This window comes from Oryzias latipes, chromosome 20 (assembly GCF_053564925.1).
Source record: "Oryzias latipes strain Hd-rR chromosome 20, Olatipes_Hd-rR_3.1".
NCBI classification, from domain to species: Eukaryota; Metazoa; Chordata; class Actinopteri; order Beloniformes; family Adrianichthyidae; genus Oryzias; species Oryzias latipes.
Genome location: NC_136256.1, coordinates 18,712,116 through 18,730,661, shown reverse-complemented (window position 1 = coordinate 18,730,661; position 18,546 = coordinate 18,712,116). Strand labels below are relative to the sequence as shown.

Here is an 18,546-nt window from a genome sequence, read left to right as displayed (position 1 = left end):
TACTGAAACCAAGTCAACAGGAGAAAACGGTCACATCAGTAGTTGTAATTTACTAGTTGGCAACCATAGTGAACATGCTTTTAAAAATGGTAAATGCAGGTAAAGTAATATGTTTACATTGACAATTATGAAGTGAGCCTTACCTCCTAAGTGGTACGTTCCTCCTGTGTTGATGCTAAGAGGGGAAGTGGAACGCACCGCAGACGTTTCCTCACCATCTACAGTCAACATGGCAAAGTTCTCCTTGGCAACCAAGCGTACTGCGTGCCACTGGCCATCATTAAGACCTGAACCTAGAGAGGGGGTTGTTCAAGAGAATAAAGATGGATTCAATATTCTGAAAAAATGAAAAACTCCTTTTTTTGGCACACATGTAAAGTGAAATAAAATGTCTGAAGTAAACATAGGACTGAATTTAATCAATCAATCAATCAATCAATCAATCAATCAATCAATCAATCAATCAATCAATCAATCAATCAATCAATCAATCAATCAATCAATCAATCAATCAATCAATCAATCAATCAATCAATCAATCAATCAATCAATCAAGCAATCAATCAATCAATCAATCAATCAATCTTTATTTACATAGCGCTTTAACATCTTCCAGACATCCAAAGTGCTGCACAAGTATAAATACACTAAAACCATAGGTAAAATTCAAAGAAGCACATTAAAACGATAACAATAAAATCAAATAAAATAAATAAAATCAAAATCAATAAAACAAAAAAGCTGCCTAATTATTATTCTCTCTGATGTTAAAAGCTAATGTAAAAAGATGAGTTTTTAGAAGAGATTTAAAATCATTTACGGATCTGGCAGATCTCACTGACAGGGGGAGACGATTCCAGAGTTTAGGAGCAGCCACTGAAAACGCTCTGTTCCCCTTGGTCACAAGTCGAGTCCTTGGAACAACTAAGAGCATCTGGTCTACAGATTTCAGAGCTCTACGAGAACGATGGCTCTGCAGGAGCTCAGAAAGATAAGGAGGTGCCAGACCATGTAAACATTTAAAAACCAAGAGTAAGATTTTAAAATCAATTCTAAAAGAAACAGGCAGCCAGTGCAGAGAGTGCAGTATTGGTGTAATGTGATCACGCCGTCTGGTCCCCGTTTGTAGTCGGGCAGCTGTATTCTAGACCAGCTGAAGACGACGGAGGAGAGACTGGTCCATCCCGGAATAAAGGGAGTTACAGTAGTCCAGTCTGGAGAAGATGAAAGCTTGAACAACCCTTTCCAGGGTGTCATGGGGGAGATATGGCGTCACTTTACTGATTAATCTAAGATGATAAAAGCTGGACTGGACTACTGCACTAACTCCTTTGTCAAAATTAAAACTACAATTTAAAGTAACCCCAAGATTCCTAATAAAATGCCGGTTAGAGTCTAATGACCCAATGGCACTGCTGCATTCTGTCAGGAGCTCCGCTTTCCCAAACAGAAGGACCTCGGTTTTACTTTCATTTAAGCAGAGGAAGTTTAGGTTCATCCAAGCTTTAACTTCCTCCAAACACCTTTGTAGGTTCTCTACACACTGGACTCCTCCAGATTTTAAGGGTAGATAAATCTGGATATCATCTGCATAACAGTGATAAGACACATGGTGTTTTTCAAAGAAGGAGCCCAGTGGAAGCAGGTAAAAAGAAAATAGAATAGGGCCTACAATTGAGCCTTGAGGTACCCCATGTCTAAGTGGGATCTTTGTGAATGAGAATGGTCCCAGTTGGACAGAAAAACTCCTATTGGATAAGTAGGACTTAACCCACTGAAGCGCTGTGCCTTTCACACCAACGGAGTGCTCTAATCGTGAGAGTAAATTATCGTGATTCATTGTGTCAAATGCAGCGAAAAGGTCAAGAAGGAGTAAAACAGCAGAAGCTCCAGAAACGATAGTTAAAATCAAATCATTGCATACCCTGAGTAGAGACGTTTCCGTGCTGTGATGTGCTCTAAAACCAGTTTGGAATTTGTCAAAGATGCCATAAAACTCTAGATGGTCCTGTAGCTGAAGATAAACCACCTTCTCTAAAATTTTTGACAGAAAAGGCAGCTTGGATATGGGCCTAAAGTTTGAGAGAACAGAGGGATTCAACTGGTCTTTTTAAGAAGTGGTTGCACCACAGCATGTTTAAAGGCAGCTAGAACACAACCTGAAAGAAGAGAAGTATTAATAAAACTGACTACCCAGGGACCGATAGAACTGAATACTTTCTTCAGCAGTCTGGGGGGAATACTGTCCCCTGGACAATAAGAGGGTCTCAGGTGCTGAACTATCTCAGAAATTTCTGAGAGAGTCACAGGCTCAAAATGATGTAAAACAGCAGATAGTGCAGATACAATAACAGGTTGAGGGGTGCAGGATACAGATAAAAGCCTGGCAGCACTTACTAATAAAATATCTTAAGAATCTTTCACAGAGTGCAGAAGAAGGAGTCATGGGTGATGAGTCGTAAGGATTTAAAAGAGAGTTCAAAGAGTTAAAAAGAATTTGGAGCTTAATGATATTCGCCAACCACATAATTAGAAATAAACGGTGCCTTGGCGCTTTTGACGGCTGCCTGATACTCAGATAAGCAGTTTTTTAAAATCTCCAAAGAAATGTGGAGCCTGTCCTTCTTCCATCTCCTCTCAGCCCGCCGGAGGGCGCACCTGAGTGTCCGGGTGTATTCGTTGAGCCACTGCTCTTGTGCTGAATTACAGCGCTTCGTTTTAAAGGGTGCAATAGCGTCTAAAATATTGACACACAGAGTTAAAATAGTTCAAAAGCAGATCAACATTTTCATGCTGGTGTGTATCTAAAAGAGATTTACAGTCGTTAAGACCAGCTAAAAAGTGCGATGCTGTCTGTGCATTGATCAGGCGACGGGGGCGCGCAGAGGCGGGCAAACCGGGTACAGGCTTTAAAAGCTCGATCTCGAATAAAACAGATAAATGATCAGAAATCCTGGCTTCACAAACTTCTTTAACCTCTGCACGTAACCCAAGAGTTAAAATCAAGTCCAGTGTGTGTCCTTCCGCATGTTTTGAAGACTGCACTAACTGGTTCAGACTAAAAGAGCCAGTCAAGTCGATAAAATATTTTGTTAGTGGCTTGGACTCACAACACACATGAATGTTAAAGTCACCAACAATTAAAATACGATCGTAATCTAAAATAATCGCTGACAAAAGATCTCCAAAGTCATGCAGGAAGTCACTGTTAAATCTAGGTGGTCGGTAGACCACCACACAGAGGACCGGGGATCCACATCTGATCTCCACAAGCTGGACATCAAAGCTGGAGAACCCGGAGAAGCGGTCAGCTGGGAGCTGCCGACAAGAAAACCTGGACTGGAACACGACTGCGACTCCTCCGCCTCTGCCTGTACTTCTCAGGGAGCTGAAGAATCCACAATCAGGAGGTAAAAGTTCAGAGAAAGGAGTAAATTAACCAGGCTGAAGCCACGTCTCCCTCAGGAACATAAAATCCAGCTCTCGGGACGTAAAGAAGTCGTTCAGGATAAAATTTTTGTTGGCTATGGATCTAGCATTGATGAGTGCATCAGCTCGTCTGTGGCTGTAGACAAAGCCCGATTCAGCGGCCGAAGAATGCCGAAATCTATGCAACCATGGAGCCGCCACAGGCAGGTGCGCTTGGTCAGCTGATGCCCCTGGCCAAAGGCAAGGCAAGGCAAGGCAAGGCAAGTTTATTTGTATAGCACAATTCGTACACAAAGTAATTCAAGGTGCTTCACAAAACAGAAAAATGCATTAAAATCACAATACATCATATAAATAATCAACATAAAATTTACTTTAAAAGAAAAGAAAAAAAAAGATTTAAAAAGAAAGGAAGGAAAGAAAAGTGCAGATAGGACCTTTCAGTCATATACACGGCTAAACAGAAATGTTTTAAGTCTAGATTTGAACATGAACACAGAAGAGGCCTGTCTTACGCCTTCAGGGAGGCTGTTCCAGATTTTAGCTGCAGAATATTGAAACGCTGATTCCTCTTGTTTAGTTCTGACTCTGGGTATCAACAGGAGGCCGGCCCCTGAGGTCCTCAGAGTACGAGATGGTTCATATGGCACTAACATGTCAGAGATGTACTTTGGTGCGTGGCCATGGAGAGACTTGTACACAAGCAGAGCTGCTTTGAAGTCTATTCTTTGAGGTACAGGGAGCCAGTGCAAAGACCTGAGCACAGGACTAATGTGATCATACTTCCTGGTTTTGGTCAGGACTCGAGCAGCAGCATTCTGGATGTACTGAAGCTGTTTTACAGCTCGTTTGGAGAGGCCGGTGAGCAGGCCGTTACAGTAGTCTAACCTACTGGAGACAAATGCATGAATAAGTATCTCCAGGTCTCGCTTTGAGATTATGTTTTTGATTTTGGCAATGTTTTTCAGGTGGTAAAATGCCGCTGATGTTACTGACTTGATATGGCTGTTAAAGTTCAGGTCAGAGTCCATGATTACCCCTAGATTTCTGACTTGATTTGAGGGTTTAAGAGACAGAGAATGAAGGTAGCTGCTGACAATTTCTCTTTGTTTCTGTGGGCCAAAAACAATAACTTCGGTCTTGTCTGAGTTTAGCTGGAGAAAGTTGTTCTGCATCCACGCACTGATCTGTTGGAGGCAGTGGCTGAGTGAATCCACCGGCCCATATTCACCTGTTGTCAGTGACACATAGATCTGAGTATCATCTGCATAGTTGTGATAAGAAATGTTATTACTGCGTATTAACTGCCCTAGTGGCAGCATGTAGAGGTTGAACAGAAGGGGTCTCAGGATCGATCCCTGGGGCACACCACAATTCAAGCCCATGTAGTCTGAGACACAACTCCCAATTTCAACAAAATATTTCCTGTCTTCCAGATAAGACTTGAGCCAACTTAGGGCAGATCCAGAGATGCCAACCCAGTCTTGGAGTCTGTGCAAAAGGATCCCATGATCAACAGTATCAAAGGCAGCGCTCAGGTCTAGCAGGATTAAGACAGAGACTTTTCCATCATCAGTGTTCAGGCGGATGTCATTGGTTACCTTGATAAGAGCAGTTTCTGTGCTATGATGGGGTCTAAAACCTGACTGGAAAACATCAAACGAATTGTTTAATAAGAGAAAGTCAGTGAGCTGTTGGTAGACAACTTTTTCAAGGACTTTTCCTAAAATGGCAGATTAGAGATAGGTCTGTAATTATTCAGTACAGTGGGATCAAGACCGCTCTTTTTCAGGAGGGGTTTAATGACTGCAGTTTTTAAGGCCTCTGGAAATATTCCAGATTGAAGAGACATGTTAACTATTTGAGTAATTGATGGCAACACACTGTTCAAGACAGACTTTAGAAATCTAGTGGGTAACACATCAAGGCAGCATGTAGACGAGCTCAGACGGGTGATGGTCTCTTGGACAATTTGGTCAGTGACAGGTACAAAGTGAGTCAGCTTAGAGTGAGTAGGTGGCCGTTGGATAGTTATATGTGTTGTGGAGTTGATGGCTTTTTTAATGCCCTGAACCTTGTCATTGAAAAATACAGCAAACTCATTATATTTGGGTGTACAAACCAGTTCTATTGGTAGCTGGGTTGGAAGGTTAGTTAATCTGTTAACTGTTGTGAACAGGATACGAGAGTTGCTGCTGCAACTTCCAATTATTTCAGAGAAGTACCTTTCCCTTGTTCTGCATAAGATCTGGTTGTAAGCGTACAACTCCGCCTTATATATTCCATAATGAACCTCGAGTTTTGACTTGCGCCACTTTCGCTCGGCTCTGCGGCACTGTTGTTTCTGTGCCCTGACTAGATCATCATTCCTCCAGGGAGCTTTCTGTCTATGTTTTCTCAATTTAACTTTCATAGGGGCAATGGCATCCAGAACATTCAAGATGCTAGAAGTAACAGAATTCAGCATTTCATCAACATTGGCACCAGAGACGTTTTCAGGGTTTATCATTTCTACAAACTGTGCCCTAGTGCTCTCATTTGTTTGTCTCCCCTGGACAACTGCAGGGCCAGGCGGTGGTTTGGGAGCAACAGACAGGTCAAAGAATACACAGAAATGATCAGAGAGGGCGACATCAACCACACTGACATTGTAAATAATAACCCCCCTTGTGATGAGCAGGTCCAGAGTGTGCCCTCTGCTGTGGGTGGGGCAACTCACATGCTGAATTAGACCAAAGGTTTCAAGGACAGCATTGAGCTCTTTTGCATTTCTGTCATTGACATTATCAACATGAACATTAAAATCACCTGTAATGACTAGACCATCAAAGTCTGTGCACACAACTGAGAGCATTTCAGTGAAATCATCAATAAAACTTTGGCTGTGCTGAGGAGGTTTGTACATAACTATGCAGAGTAAGGGAGGAGTTTGTTTTAGCTCAATCTTAAAGGACACATACTCAAATGATGAAAACACACCAAATGATAGTCTGCGGGTTGCAATATTATCTCTAAACAGTGCAGAAACGCCTCCACCCTTTTTATTTTCTCGTATTTCCGATTCATGTTTGTAGTTGGGGGGAGTTGATTCGACTAGAACTATGTTTCCTGTGTTTTTGTCAAGCCATGTTTCAGTTAATAACATAAAATCAAGATTAAAAGAAGAGATAAGATTATTGATTAAAAATGATTTGTTGCATAAAGATCTGACATTGAGTGCAGCAAGTTTGAGCTTAGTTTCCTTGGGACTGGTCAAAACCTTCTTGCAAGGGATGTGAACTAGATTTCTTTGATTGGACAATCTAACTGCCCTTTTTTGCATTCTACGTGGTGCAACTACAGGTATAGCACCAGAAGGAAGCTGTTCATCACAGGGCCCCAGTTTGACATAACCTTTCCTAGGACACTGGGGGCCCGTTTCATCCTAGCTCCGGGGAATAGCACCTCTAGAGGCGCGCAGGAGAGGTCGAGTAGAGGGTAGTTTGGGTGATGGACCGGGAGGAGTGGGAGCTGGACGGGATTTGGGTGAACGACGGAGGGGGCGTGTTGGAGGGGGTTTGGATGAAGGCCGTGTTGGAGGGACTTTGGGTGAAGGATAAGGAGGGGGCGCTGGAGGGGTAGGAGAGCTCCTGTGTGGTGTGAGGCTCACAGGTGTTAGGGGAGCCATCTTAATTCCTGACTTAATGAGGCTATCAAAATGGCTAGGTAGGGCCATGGGTGAAAGTGGGGGGGACGAAAAGGAAAGTGATTCTTCACTGGGAGTAGATGTAGCAGGGGGCGCCCACAGCTGGTCAGATGGTGGAATTTCTGGGGCCAAATCTGGTGGTTGTTGTTGTGGTTCTGCAGCTGGGTCCTTAGCTGGCGGTAGTTGTTGTGGTGCTGGTGCAGGTGAGTCCTTAGATGGAGATGGTTGCTGTAATGCTGGTGGAGCTGAGTCTTTAGATGGAGGTGGTTGTGGGAACAGGAAGGATCCAGCGCAAAAACTTGCAATCATGTCCACATCATCGGATATTTCCTTTAGACGTCCTCCGGAGAGCCTTGATCTTCACCAGAACACCACTTCGCTTTCCTCGCCTCCTTGACCATTACCTTCGTGGAAGGTTGAATGGAGTGCGACGCAGGAACGCTGGTATGTCCAACAGCGGTGATTCCAACGTCTTGTCCTTGTAAGTCCATTTTGACAGAGACTCATAATATTGTGCAATGTTTAAGAGTACTTTGCGATTGTAGACCAGAAGAGTAGATACATTATGGTAACTGATTAAAAATAGTAAAAACGCAATAAACAAACTAAACCAAACGCTGGCGCCATCTTGTTTTTTTTTTTTTTTAACCAATTTAGATTGTTTAGATTTTTATCTCTTCGTTAAAAGAAACTGCATTAAAATGCTAAATATTAACCCCAAAATTAAAATTTGGGTGTAATATTGTTGGCAAGAGGTTATTTTTTCTTATGTCTCTTTTTAACTTTTATTCTGTCACATCATATTTTACTGTGGTTCATATGAAAATAGCAGTGAAAGATCCTTCTTTCTACCTGCCTCACTTATATTTTTCCTTACTGACACTTTTGTATGTCAACCCCTCAACATTTAAGTTTTTTTTCCCTTTTTTCCATTCTTTTTCTCTGCCCTGTCTTGGGATCTTCGATGCTCAAGGCTCCTGCATGTGAAATGTGTTGGGTTGTCGCCACAAGTCCTTGTAGGCTGTGAGTGTGTGCTAGGTGTGTGTATGACTTATGCACTGTCTTTTTGCTTCCTTCCCTTGTAGCAGTGCTCCATTAAATATGAGCGATGTTTTGGAAAGGGGGCCTTACTACTGAAGCTGGAAGAGAAGCCGGCTCACTCTCATGATCTTCTCTTCTCCTAGTCTTACTGACACTAATTGTTCAAGTCAGTCTTCCATCTTTGCCTTGGCATCATTCTTCTATCTTTATTTCTCTGGATTTCACTTTTTACTCTCTTGTAAGTGCCTCTGTACTTATCTCCTTTTTGTGCCCATCTGCTGTACAGTTTCCATCTTTTTCAATTGGGTTTAGTTCACTGCTTCACTGACTGTAATAGATCAATAGTAAGGACAATGCAGCAAAGTTCAAGGTACAGTCACCTGCAAATCACTCTGCAGAGAGCTTGTAGTCATGGATCTGCTTGCCAGTCAATACACATAACTTGGGATCCTTTTTGAGTCAATAAAATTGAAGTATGTGTAAGAACATCTGCAAGCTTCTGTTGTTCATGTGATGGTAGTGTCAGTTCGAATCCTCATCACATTCAACACCCACTTCACGTTGTTTGTTTTTTTCCGAGAATGTCTTTTTTTTACATTTCCAAGCCCGGCTTTCACATCAGCAGGGAGTTGGCAGTAATCAATCTTCATCAGAGGGGTGAAACTGTGTGTGCGCATGGGTGCATGTGTGTTGGATCAAGGCAATTGGCAAATAAATTAAGACTCAAAATGGTCCCTTGCTAAGTGTGAAGACTGTGGTCATGTACAGGGCATTTCTGGTTAATCGCAGACAGACAAATGTCTGCACACATTCAGTACACGCTGCAATGTTGCCTCAACCTTTGACAAATTGAAAATTTAAGTGCTTTGTGGGAGAGAATATGACCCTAAACATGAAGGTTATCTGTTTTGTCAGTTTTAATGAATAGACGTATGAAACTGGATGGATAATGTCTGATGTCACCCACTTTGGGCGGCTGTAGTGTAGAGGTAGAGTGGTCAACCTCTGATTGGAAGATTGCAGTGGTTTCTTCATGTGTCAAAGTGTCTTTGGGTAAGACACTGAACCGCACATTGTTCCTGGTGGTTATGGGTTGGCCCCAGTGTTCTGCAGTGGAATAGGTGAATGGGACTGTGACTGCAAAGCACTTTCGGCCTTCTAAGGAGGTTGCAAACCACTAGAAAAGGAATTCGCCATTAAACAAAAATGTAACCTGAAGTGGATAGGTTTGTTGACAGAAGTTTGCCTTGCTCAAACCAACAGTGTCTTAAAAACAACATTTAGGTGGGGCAAAATTCCTCCACCTGTCAATCAGCCCCCAAAAAATGATATTGAGGTGTAATAAAATTAAGACACACAAGCAGATGTCTAAAAAAGGAAAATAAAGCAATATATTAGAGATGTCAAATTATCTTTTTAATCTTAATTAATGGATTACAGACACATTTGTTTCATTTTTATTCTATAAAAACAGTCTAAAAAAAAGGGTTCAGCTGTTTACTTGTATAAACCTTTTATTTAAACTCTGAAAACGTGTTTTACACTACATCGCTCTCAGTGCATGTCTTTATATCCTTGTACCCACCACGCAGTATACACCGGTTACTACTGTGACGTCTTCAATGTGCGACTTTGTAGTTCTTTGTAGAATTAACCCAAAACAACGCCACCACTATTATCTATTGGGAAAAGCCCAACGAGGTGTTTGTTGTCATAAATTATTGGGGTATGTGTAGGGCTGGACGCCTCGGACATTAAAGTATGTGAAAATATGCATTATATGTATTATAGTTTTAATAAGAGGTTTGTGGTAAATATTTTCTGGATTGCTCAGAAAGGTTTAGCTACTTTTTTATGTGTTAAACTAGAGCTCCCTGGACCCGATGATTTGTTCTTGTATTTTTGTTGTATTTTGATCTTTTACTGTGGCCCAATGTCACAATTTTAAATAAAAATACCTCAAAATGAAATATTAGGCTAAATTAAAATAGATTAATAAATTACAGGTGATGAATAAGTAGGGGAAAAATGGCCAACGAAGTGTGCATTATCAGAAATTAACACACACCGTGGAAGCCTGACTTCCGCGAAGTCCATCAATCTAATAATGCACACTTCAAAGACCATTAACCCACGTATACCATGGTCACTTAAAAGAGAAATAAATATAAAATCACTTTTTAGTACTCAATTTTTGTTATTTGTTTGGTGAAGATCGGTTTGCTATTTGTTACGTGGTGAGGCGTATTGTCACGGTAACGTGACAACGCGCACAGACCTCGACTGCAGCGGTAAAGAAAAGCGATCGTCATGATAGTTAAATAAAGCATCAAATTAGAGAACTTATTTAGACTTATATACAGACAGGACTGACAAGACACAGGTGAACATGATCAGGGCAGATTGGGACCAAAGAAGTAAAACTCAAGAACATGAAAAAAACAGGAAACCTTTCAAAATAAAACAGGAAACAGAACTCAAACATGACTAAAACAAGACGGAAAGCAAAAACCAATAGAAAGAAACCCAAACCATGACAGTACCCCCCCATCAAGGAACCGCACCGAGGTTCCAAAAGTCAACCAAGGAGGAGGGGGCCCGTGAGACGAACTTTGACGGACAACAGAGTCCTAGGAGGCTGTGCTGCGCACACCAGCCAGGCCGAGACGATATGTCCAGAGGACGGCCGGGAGGCCGCGTAGTCCGGCAAGGCAGGTCAGGAGGATGGCCAGGAGGCCGTGCAGTCCGGCGAGGCAGGTCTGGAAGACGGCCGGGAGGCCGCGCAGTCCGACGTGGAAGACTAGGCGGGTCTGGCATAAAGTCTGGGGCGAGAGTGGTTAAGCCTGAGTTCTGCCAGCAGTCAGCTGGCGGATCAGGCATGGAGTGAGCCGGCGGGTCAGGCATGGAGTGAGCCGGTGGGTCAGGCATGGAGTGAGCCGGCGGGTCGGGCCAGTTGTCGAGCTCCGGTGGGTCGGGCCAGTCGTCGAGCTCCAGCGGGTCGGGCCATTCGTCGAGCTCCGGCGGGTCGGGCCAGTGTGTGTCAGGCACCCCCTTGGAAGCCGGGACGGGTCGGGGTGCATCCGGCAGGTCAGGCATGAAGTCAGCCGGCGGGTCAGGCATGGGGTCAGGCGTGGAGTCAACCGAGGGGTCAAGCGTGGAGTCGACCGAGGGGTCAGGCGTGGAGTCGACCGAGGGGTCAGGCGTGGAGGGGTCAGGCGTGGACCGAGGGGTCAGGCGTGGAGTATGACTTTTCTGACATGACTTTGTGACATGATTATTAATAAGTTAATTTCCTCTTCTGCAACCTGCATCCAGTGGTTTATGGTGGAATTACTTTATGAATTACTTCCTTCTTTCCATCAAACGTCAGAACAAATGCTGGAGCCATGGTAAAATAAAAACACAAAAGCAATGGGCTCTACTTTTAGTATCTTTTCCCCAAGTGATCTCTTCTAACAATTGTGCTTGTTTGGGTCTTTTTTATGACCTACAGAATGGAATAGGAAATACATAGTATGCAAGCTCATGTCTTTTCATCTGTTTTATATCACCCGCAATAGCTTTAAACAGTAAAGCTTTTACGGATCCAGAATCCAGTGATAGGGAAGCTAGATAATCACACACATATGCCTGCAGAAACCACTGCTGACTCTTGTGTGAATACACAATGGCACCGTCTCTTACTGTCGCACACAAAGCTTGCACAGGCTCAAACTATGCCCATGCCAGCTGCCTGTCACTGATAAAATAAAAGCGCAAATGGTAAAGGACAGCTGAAAAGAAGGAGGAAAACAATCCAGATTTCTCAAGATAGACTGTTTTGTGGTTTGCTGTGTAATGTTCATTTGCAGGTCTGTTGGAACAAGACAGCAGGATGACCAGGATGTCATGACAGCCCCTCATATAGAACATTTATCAACACAAGTTAGCATGAATGTGTCAGTTTTTAAACCATCAATGAACTACTGCAGTTCAACAAATCTTCATGGCCAAAAAAATGCTGTGTTGGACCACCGCCTGATCAGCGCAGCTGCCAAAGAAACATGACTTACTGTTTTTGATCAGAGTAATCCCCACACAGCAGGACTCAAGTGCGGGCTGCCATGCTAGTGCAGACTGGTTGAGCTGATCAGCTGCATCCCAGGTTTTTATTAGGTTTGGACTCTGGTTAGTTAGACAGAATCCATGTGAAAATCTGTGGTCAAATAAATGCAATCAATAAAGATTCACCTCAGTGGTAAGCTAATCTTTTAACCACTCTGCAGCCCATCTGTAATAAAAATAAAAATCCCTACTTTAACACTTTCCCATCGTACCAAATCAGATCTGTTGCTGAAAAGTGGGTGCAATCATGAGTTATTTGACATGTTAAACAGAATCTTTTTTTTAATTTTTCCTATGGGATAAAAGCTGAAATGGGTTCAACTGGATACCATGGTAATCGTAAGATTTAAAGTACAACCTTTCAGCTGCAGCACATACCATGTGCAACTGTATGAACTGGATCTGAACCCCAGAGATGCCACTCATAACACTCCAAGACTTCACAATGCCTCTCATCATCTCTTTTCATAACTGTTGTTCGTCCAGGCTGATAACATGGTCTAAAAATAAAAAAATTAAAAGCTTGGGGAAAAAAAGCTCAATATGCAGATAAAGAACAAGGCTCCATACAGCAAAGAAAATGAGAGCTCCAGATACAGAGTGTTTACAAAACCAACTTTTGTTATGCTTGAACATGTGTTCGAGCGATAGCTTCCTATGAAAAGTCTAACGCAATGCACATTTTGGGCTTCTGCATACCCAAAATGCAATTTTTAAGCAGTTTCAATGAGCATATTAGATTAGTGACATTCCAGTTTCATAAACATTTTTGATGTTCTCCACATCCTTTACTTTATCTCCTCCACTCAGTTTCCAATAATTTTTACCACATCTTTCTGTCATTTTGGTTAAATATTGATTCTTTGTATACACTAAAAATGTATGCTCTCTTCTATAAATTTATGGGGCCCTCAGGCATTTACGAATTTATTCTCCCATCTCCTGCTCTCCTAAGTATTGGTGCCTCAGAGGTAATTTGAAAAGCGTTGCGCATCTTTGCAGATGGCAGTTTGCCCTCCACACAGCTTGTGAAAATATACTTTTTGCCTACAAAAATCCCACATATTCATACGAAAACGTATCCTCATAAACTCAGAGGCACACACACAAACACTCAAGGGGAATGAAACAATATCATATTATAATTTGGGGTAGTTGTGTTGTGCTCTCCCCCTTAAATTTGTGCCGCAGGCTTTTCCATTATTTTAATGCCATTTGTTTCCTGTTTGGACAGTGCGAGGAACCTCATGTGTGACTGATAGTAATTCACTATCTGCGAGCAACTGATCTTATTAGTTTAAGCCGGATTCGCAGAGGTGAAAAGAAATGCATCCATGAACTAATACCCTTATATACGGAGCCCCTAAAGGGCCATTGATGAAAAAAAAAAAAAACTGGAGGAAAAATTTTTTTTTTTGAAGTAAAAAAAATTTTTTCGGGAGTAAAATATTTTTTTTTGAAGTAAAAAGGAAAAAAAATAAATTATTGGAGCGCACCAGTTAGTATCATGTGCGCACCAGTTAGTTTTAGGTGCGCACCAGTTAGTTTCAGGTGCGCACCAGTTAGTTTCAGGTGCGCACCAGTTAGTTTCAGGTGCGCACCAGTTAGTTTCAGGTGCGCACCAGTTAGTTTCAGGTGCGCACCAGTTAGTTTCAGGTGCGCACCAGTTAGTTTCAGGTGCGCACCAGTTAGTATCAGGTGCGCACCAGTTAGTTTCAGGTGCGCACCAATTAGTTTCAGGTGACATTATGACATTGTCAGTAATATTTCTTGTTTTCAGAAAGTTTACAAGGTCCATATCCTCAACTTTAGCCATTCTCAAGACAACTGTAGCTACTTGGTGCACAATGAGCAAGTAGGTCAACTATCTGATATCTTCTGATACTAACTGGTGCGCACCTGAAACTAACTGGTGCGCACCTGAAACTAACTGGTGCGCACCAGTTAGTTTTTTTTTTTTTTTTTTTTTACTTCAAAAAAAATATTTTTCCTCCATTTTTTTTCCTATCAATGGCCCTTTAGGGGCTCCGTACTTATACACATTCACAACATTTTGTTATTCTTATTAGGATGTAACACAGAAAACTAACATTTTTGCACAGCTTAAAACCAGCCCCCAACTATTACTTTGAACTTAACCAATTATTGCCAGACCCTAACCTTATCTCAAGCGTGATAGTGGAGCCGGCTATAAAATAATTGTGCATTTTGTGGTACAAGCACCAAATTTGGCATGGATGTACCTTAAGATGCAATTTTTCAGAAAAGCAAGTAGGCAAGAAGAAAATCCAGTATTTAAAAAAGTACAATAAACATATAATATTATATTGTTGATACCCCTCAAGGTTGTGCATGAACAGTCCATATTTCTGAGATGGGGGGGGGGGGGGGGGGGGACGTTAATTACTTTTGTAACAATTGTGTGAATGATGGCCATCTTTACAAATGGCCACCATTTTGGGTTTTTTTCGTGTCTAACATCCCTTTTCTAAGGGCAGGGATCCTATGGTACAGCACATCCAAGCCAAATCTGGCGCTTCTACCACAAAATGCTATTAGTTACAACTGCCTTTACAGGTGGATACAGGCTGTGTGCTTTGTTGAAAAATGGGCAAACCTTTATGGGGAGGCATGCACAAATTTGTTAAATACTAGACTGCTAGATGAGCCAGTAGAGCAAAAATATTCATGTGTTTTTTTCTATGGGCATGCTGAGGGTGACCGGTTGTACCAAACACTGACACAACACGTCTGCATCACCTGTACCTCATACGTGTGTGTAACATAAATTATCCTTACAAATACTTACCACACGAACGACAATCGTACATTCCATTTACATGTTGTACCTTGAAGTGGCCTCACAAGCCTCATGGGAACTGTGCTGCCTTGTATGACCCAGACAACCCAAAAACCTGCATCACCGTCAACCCCCATAAGAGTGCATATTACTAATGCATTAGTATTCATACACACCATAGGCTTACTCTAAAAGATGACAAGGGGCCCGTTAATACATGCAAGGTCTGCAAAATATTAGTTATTAAAGTTAAACATATGCAATGAGGAAGTAACACACGAAGAGCTATAGAACGTTAAAATAAATTATAAATAAACCATATAAAAATTTTGGCATCTATAGATCTACGCCAAAAGGATATTGCTAAGTAGAAAGGTAATAAGTTGCTAAATTATTTTCAAAATTAACCACAAATGGGATATTCTCGTGGATTGTTACATTTACTTCATTGAAAAACAAGTAGAGGTAAAATCTAATTAACATTTTCATCTTTCCTTGGAGAACTTCTTGGCATTTGTAATTCATTAAGATTAAAAAATAATCAAAATATTCATAAACAAAAAAAATGTGAGTATTTTAGAATGAAACTGACATGTTTTGTGGATCAAAGCCTTTTGATGTATTTCAGCCATTCAGTGCTTTCATTACATATGGGCACAACATGATAAATATGCCTAAAAAACACCCAAGAAAATGTGAAGCATGTCATGCCAGCAAAAAGGAAGACATTCAATGAGAACACAAATTCTAAGCCTGCCTCATAAAGATGTCAAACTTCATAGACATAACGAATTAGGACGTAAACTTGGTGACAGCACAGATCAGAATGTGGGGTCAGTGATGAAAAACATCCCAAACCCATGGAGGAGAGTTTTCCATTCAGCTCAGCTCTGGAGAAGCTTTGCAGATGTCAAATCCTCTTTGGATCTAAGGATTTCCTATCAGACCACAACAGTCTCTCTCTCTCTGCACTTCTGTAATAGAGCCGCAGACATATCCTCCCACATAGACAAAGACTCCCTCTCTCATCTATACATCTCCAGGGGCAGATGAGGTGACAGCTGGAGATACTAACCCTGAACAGAGCAGTTTCAGAGTCCTGGAGGCCTAAGTGGACAAACTATGTGGGATTTGGCAAAACCTCTTAAACCTTACTTTCATTCACCACAAGTTTCTAGTTCTGTGTAAAACATCTTGCCCTCAGCAATCTGTATCAAAGGATAAAACCATTCTCCAGTTTACTGACCTTTGTTTATTGCACAGTCAGCCTCGATGTTAAGGATGTCAGGAATGATGTTAAGATTCTTTTATTAGTCTATAAAAGTCTAAATGGAATTGGACTTTCATTTTCATCAGAATTACTTTTAGTTTATTACCCTTTCAGAACCCTGTGGTCCCGAGGTGCAGGTCTGCAGGTGGTCCCAAAAGTCAGAACAAAGATCCAGGGTGAACACATTTCAGCAATGTGGGCCTTGCCTATGGAAAGGCTTCATCCACTCTGGAGGTTTTTAAGCGAAAACTGATCTTTTAGCTTTGCATTTAGCTACATTTCCTGTTTTAGTTTAATTTTATGGAATGTTTGGAATGTGTATTTGTTTTCTGTTTTTTCCAACTATAGTAGCTATTTTTTACTAATATTCTTATTCATATATGTATTCATGCAAAGCACTTTGTGCTTATCTGTAACAGGAAAAGTGCTAAATAAATAAAATAGAATTTGAATATAATTCTAGCTGAGCATAAACCACAATTAATTTCTGCTCCACAATCAATTTTCAAACGGTCAGAATTTCCATGAACTAAGAGGGAGGCCATCCATACATCAATACCAAATCCAAGTCCCCGATTGGTCAAAGTTCAACATGGAGTGTATCATTGTCATCTTCACAAGTGGCCGTACAGCTCAAAAATGGTTGTAGAAATGTACTTAGCTAGAAGTGAACATGAGAGTTTTGAATGCTGAAACCTTTCATTGGAAATGGACACTTGAATGCGCGTAGCCGAGGGCGGTGTGACCATAACCTAAGAATCAGGAAAACTTCAACCACTGCAATGACTGTAAGCAAATAACGTGCACAAGTGCACTTTAGAAACTCGAAAAACACATTTTTGTTGACTTCATTTTTTTTGCGCGTGTCAAGTCTGTCTTTTGAGTGAGTTGCATCTATGCCCTCGTTTAATTACTCCACTGGGACGATAAAGTCATTTGGACTGAATTAATGTGAATTGAAAGCCACCAAAGACTATCTTAGTTCTCCAGGTGGGGGTGAAAGCTGGACTGTGTGAAAATTCACTTGCTTCAAAATGTAGCACTACTGCAGTAGCGGTCTCTGCAAGTGTGATAAGGATTTTGAATAAATCAGACTTTTACCTTCCAGCACATGGATGATTACGCATGTTAGACTTACCATTTGCTTCATAAAGTGCTTATCCCCACAGGGAAAAGGAGAATGGATTGTGTTGTGTGTGTTGTTTTTTTTTTTTTTTTGCTCTACACCTCAAAGTGTGAATCTGTAAAAATACCATTAAGAGCGACTAAACATTTTATTATAAGTCTCCTGAGCTCCCACTGTGTCACTGAAGCAAGAAGCCAGTAAGGCATTCTGTTTAAGAGATACTAATAAAAGCATCAAAGAAGGCAGCGTGTGTTTGCCTGTGTAATGTTTGTGTGCCCATGTATTCTAGTAATACTGATGTAATCGCAGCTCAGACCCAATTAGCCTAGAGGGTAAGTCTGTAATAAACCCCACCACTGGGCATAATGGCCTATTAAAGCAAAAGTGGACGGAATAAATGAGGTTGTGTAGGGAAAGTAAAAGATGGGGAAAAAAAGAAAGACAAGATGCTTAGAAAGAAAGTGGTTAAAAAGGGTTTTTTAAATTAAAGAACAAAAAATGAAAACTACATTCACTCCCAACCAAAAAGGGAATACTGACAAACTTCATTTGCTAGTCTTTAATTAAGTCTTCGACTCAGAGCTATAACGGCTCACAGAAACGAAGCAGTGACCCGCGGTACAAAAGACAAGGGCCTTGCCAAAATTACAAGACTGAATAAAATCCTAGGGAAGATGCCTTAAAGCTGACCAAATGTCATCACCTCTGTGGATGAGCCAAACACAAGACAGTAGGCAGAGTTTGGGGCTACAGATTACAAAGTAACGGATTACTGTAATTTAATTAATTTTGTCAGTAATGGAGTAAAGTAATGAATTATAGTTCAAATTTCAGTAATGATTAAAAGCACTGGTCAAGAGAAACCCTTGTTACTTTGTTACTTAGGTTTTGTAGGCTCTGACATTTGCTCTCGGTTAAAAGAAACAAAACCCAGATTAATAAAAGAACAACAACAAAAAAAAAAAAAACGTAATAAAGCTAATCCAGATGGAGATCAGTCAAAGTACAGTCATGCCCTCATTGCTGCAGTCATCGCTTAAAATTAAATTCCGGTGGCTCAAAGATGAGACGCTGCTAGGAGCAGCAAATCA

The 18,546-nt window shown here is 41.3% G+C and overlaps 1 protein-coding gene across 4 annotated transcripts in view; it reads right to left on the bottom strand.

Moving 5' to 3' along the window:
• Positions 1-18,546, bottom strand: part of cntnap2a (contactin associated protein 2a) — a 365,138-nt gene that overhangs the window by 171,950 nt on the left and 174,642 nt on the right. For all 4 annotated transcript variants that reach the window (XM_020712697.2, XM_020712695.3, XM_011488837.4 and 1 more), the window contains exon 10: positions 144-293. In XM_020712697.2, the coding sequence (XP_020568356.1) occupies positions 144-293 (150 nt within the window). The remainder of the gene's footprint in view (positions 1-143; positions 294-18,546) is intronic.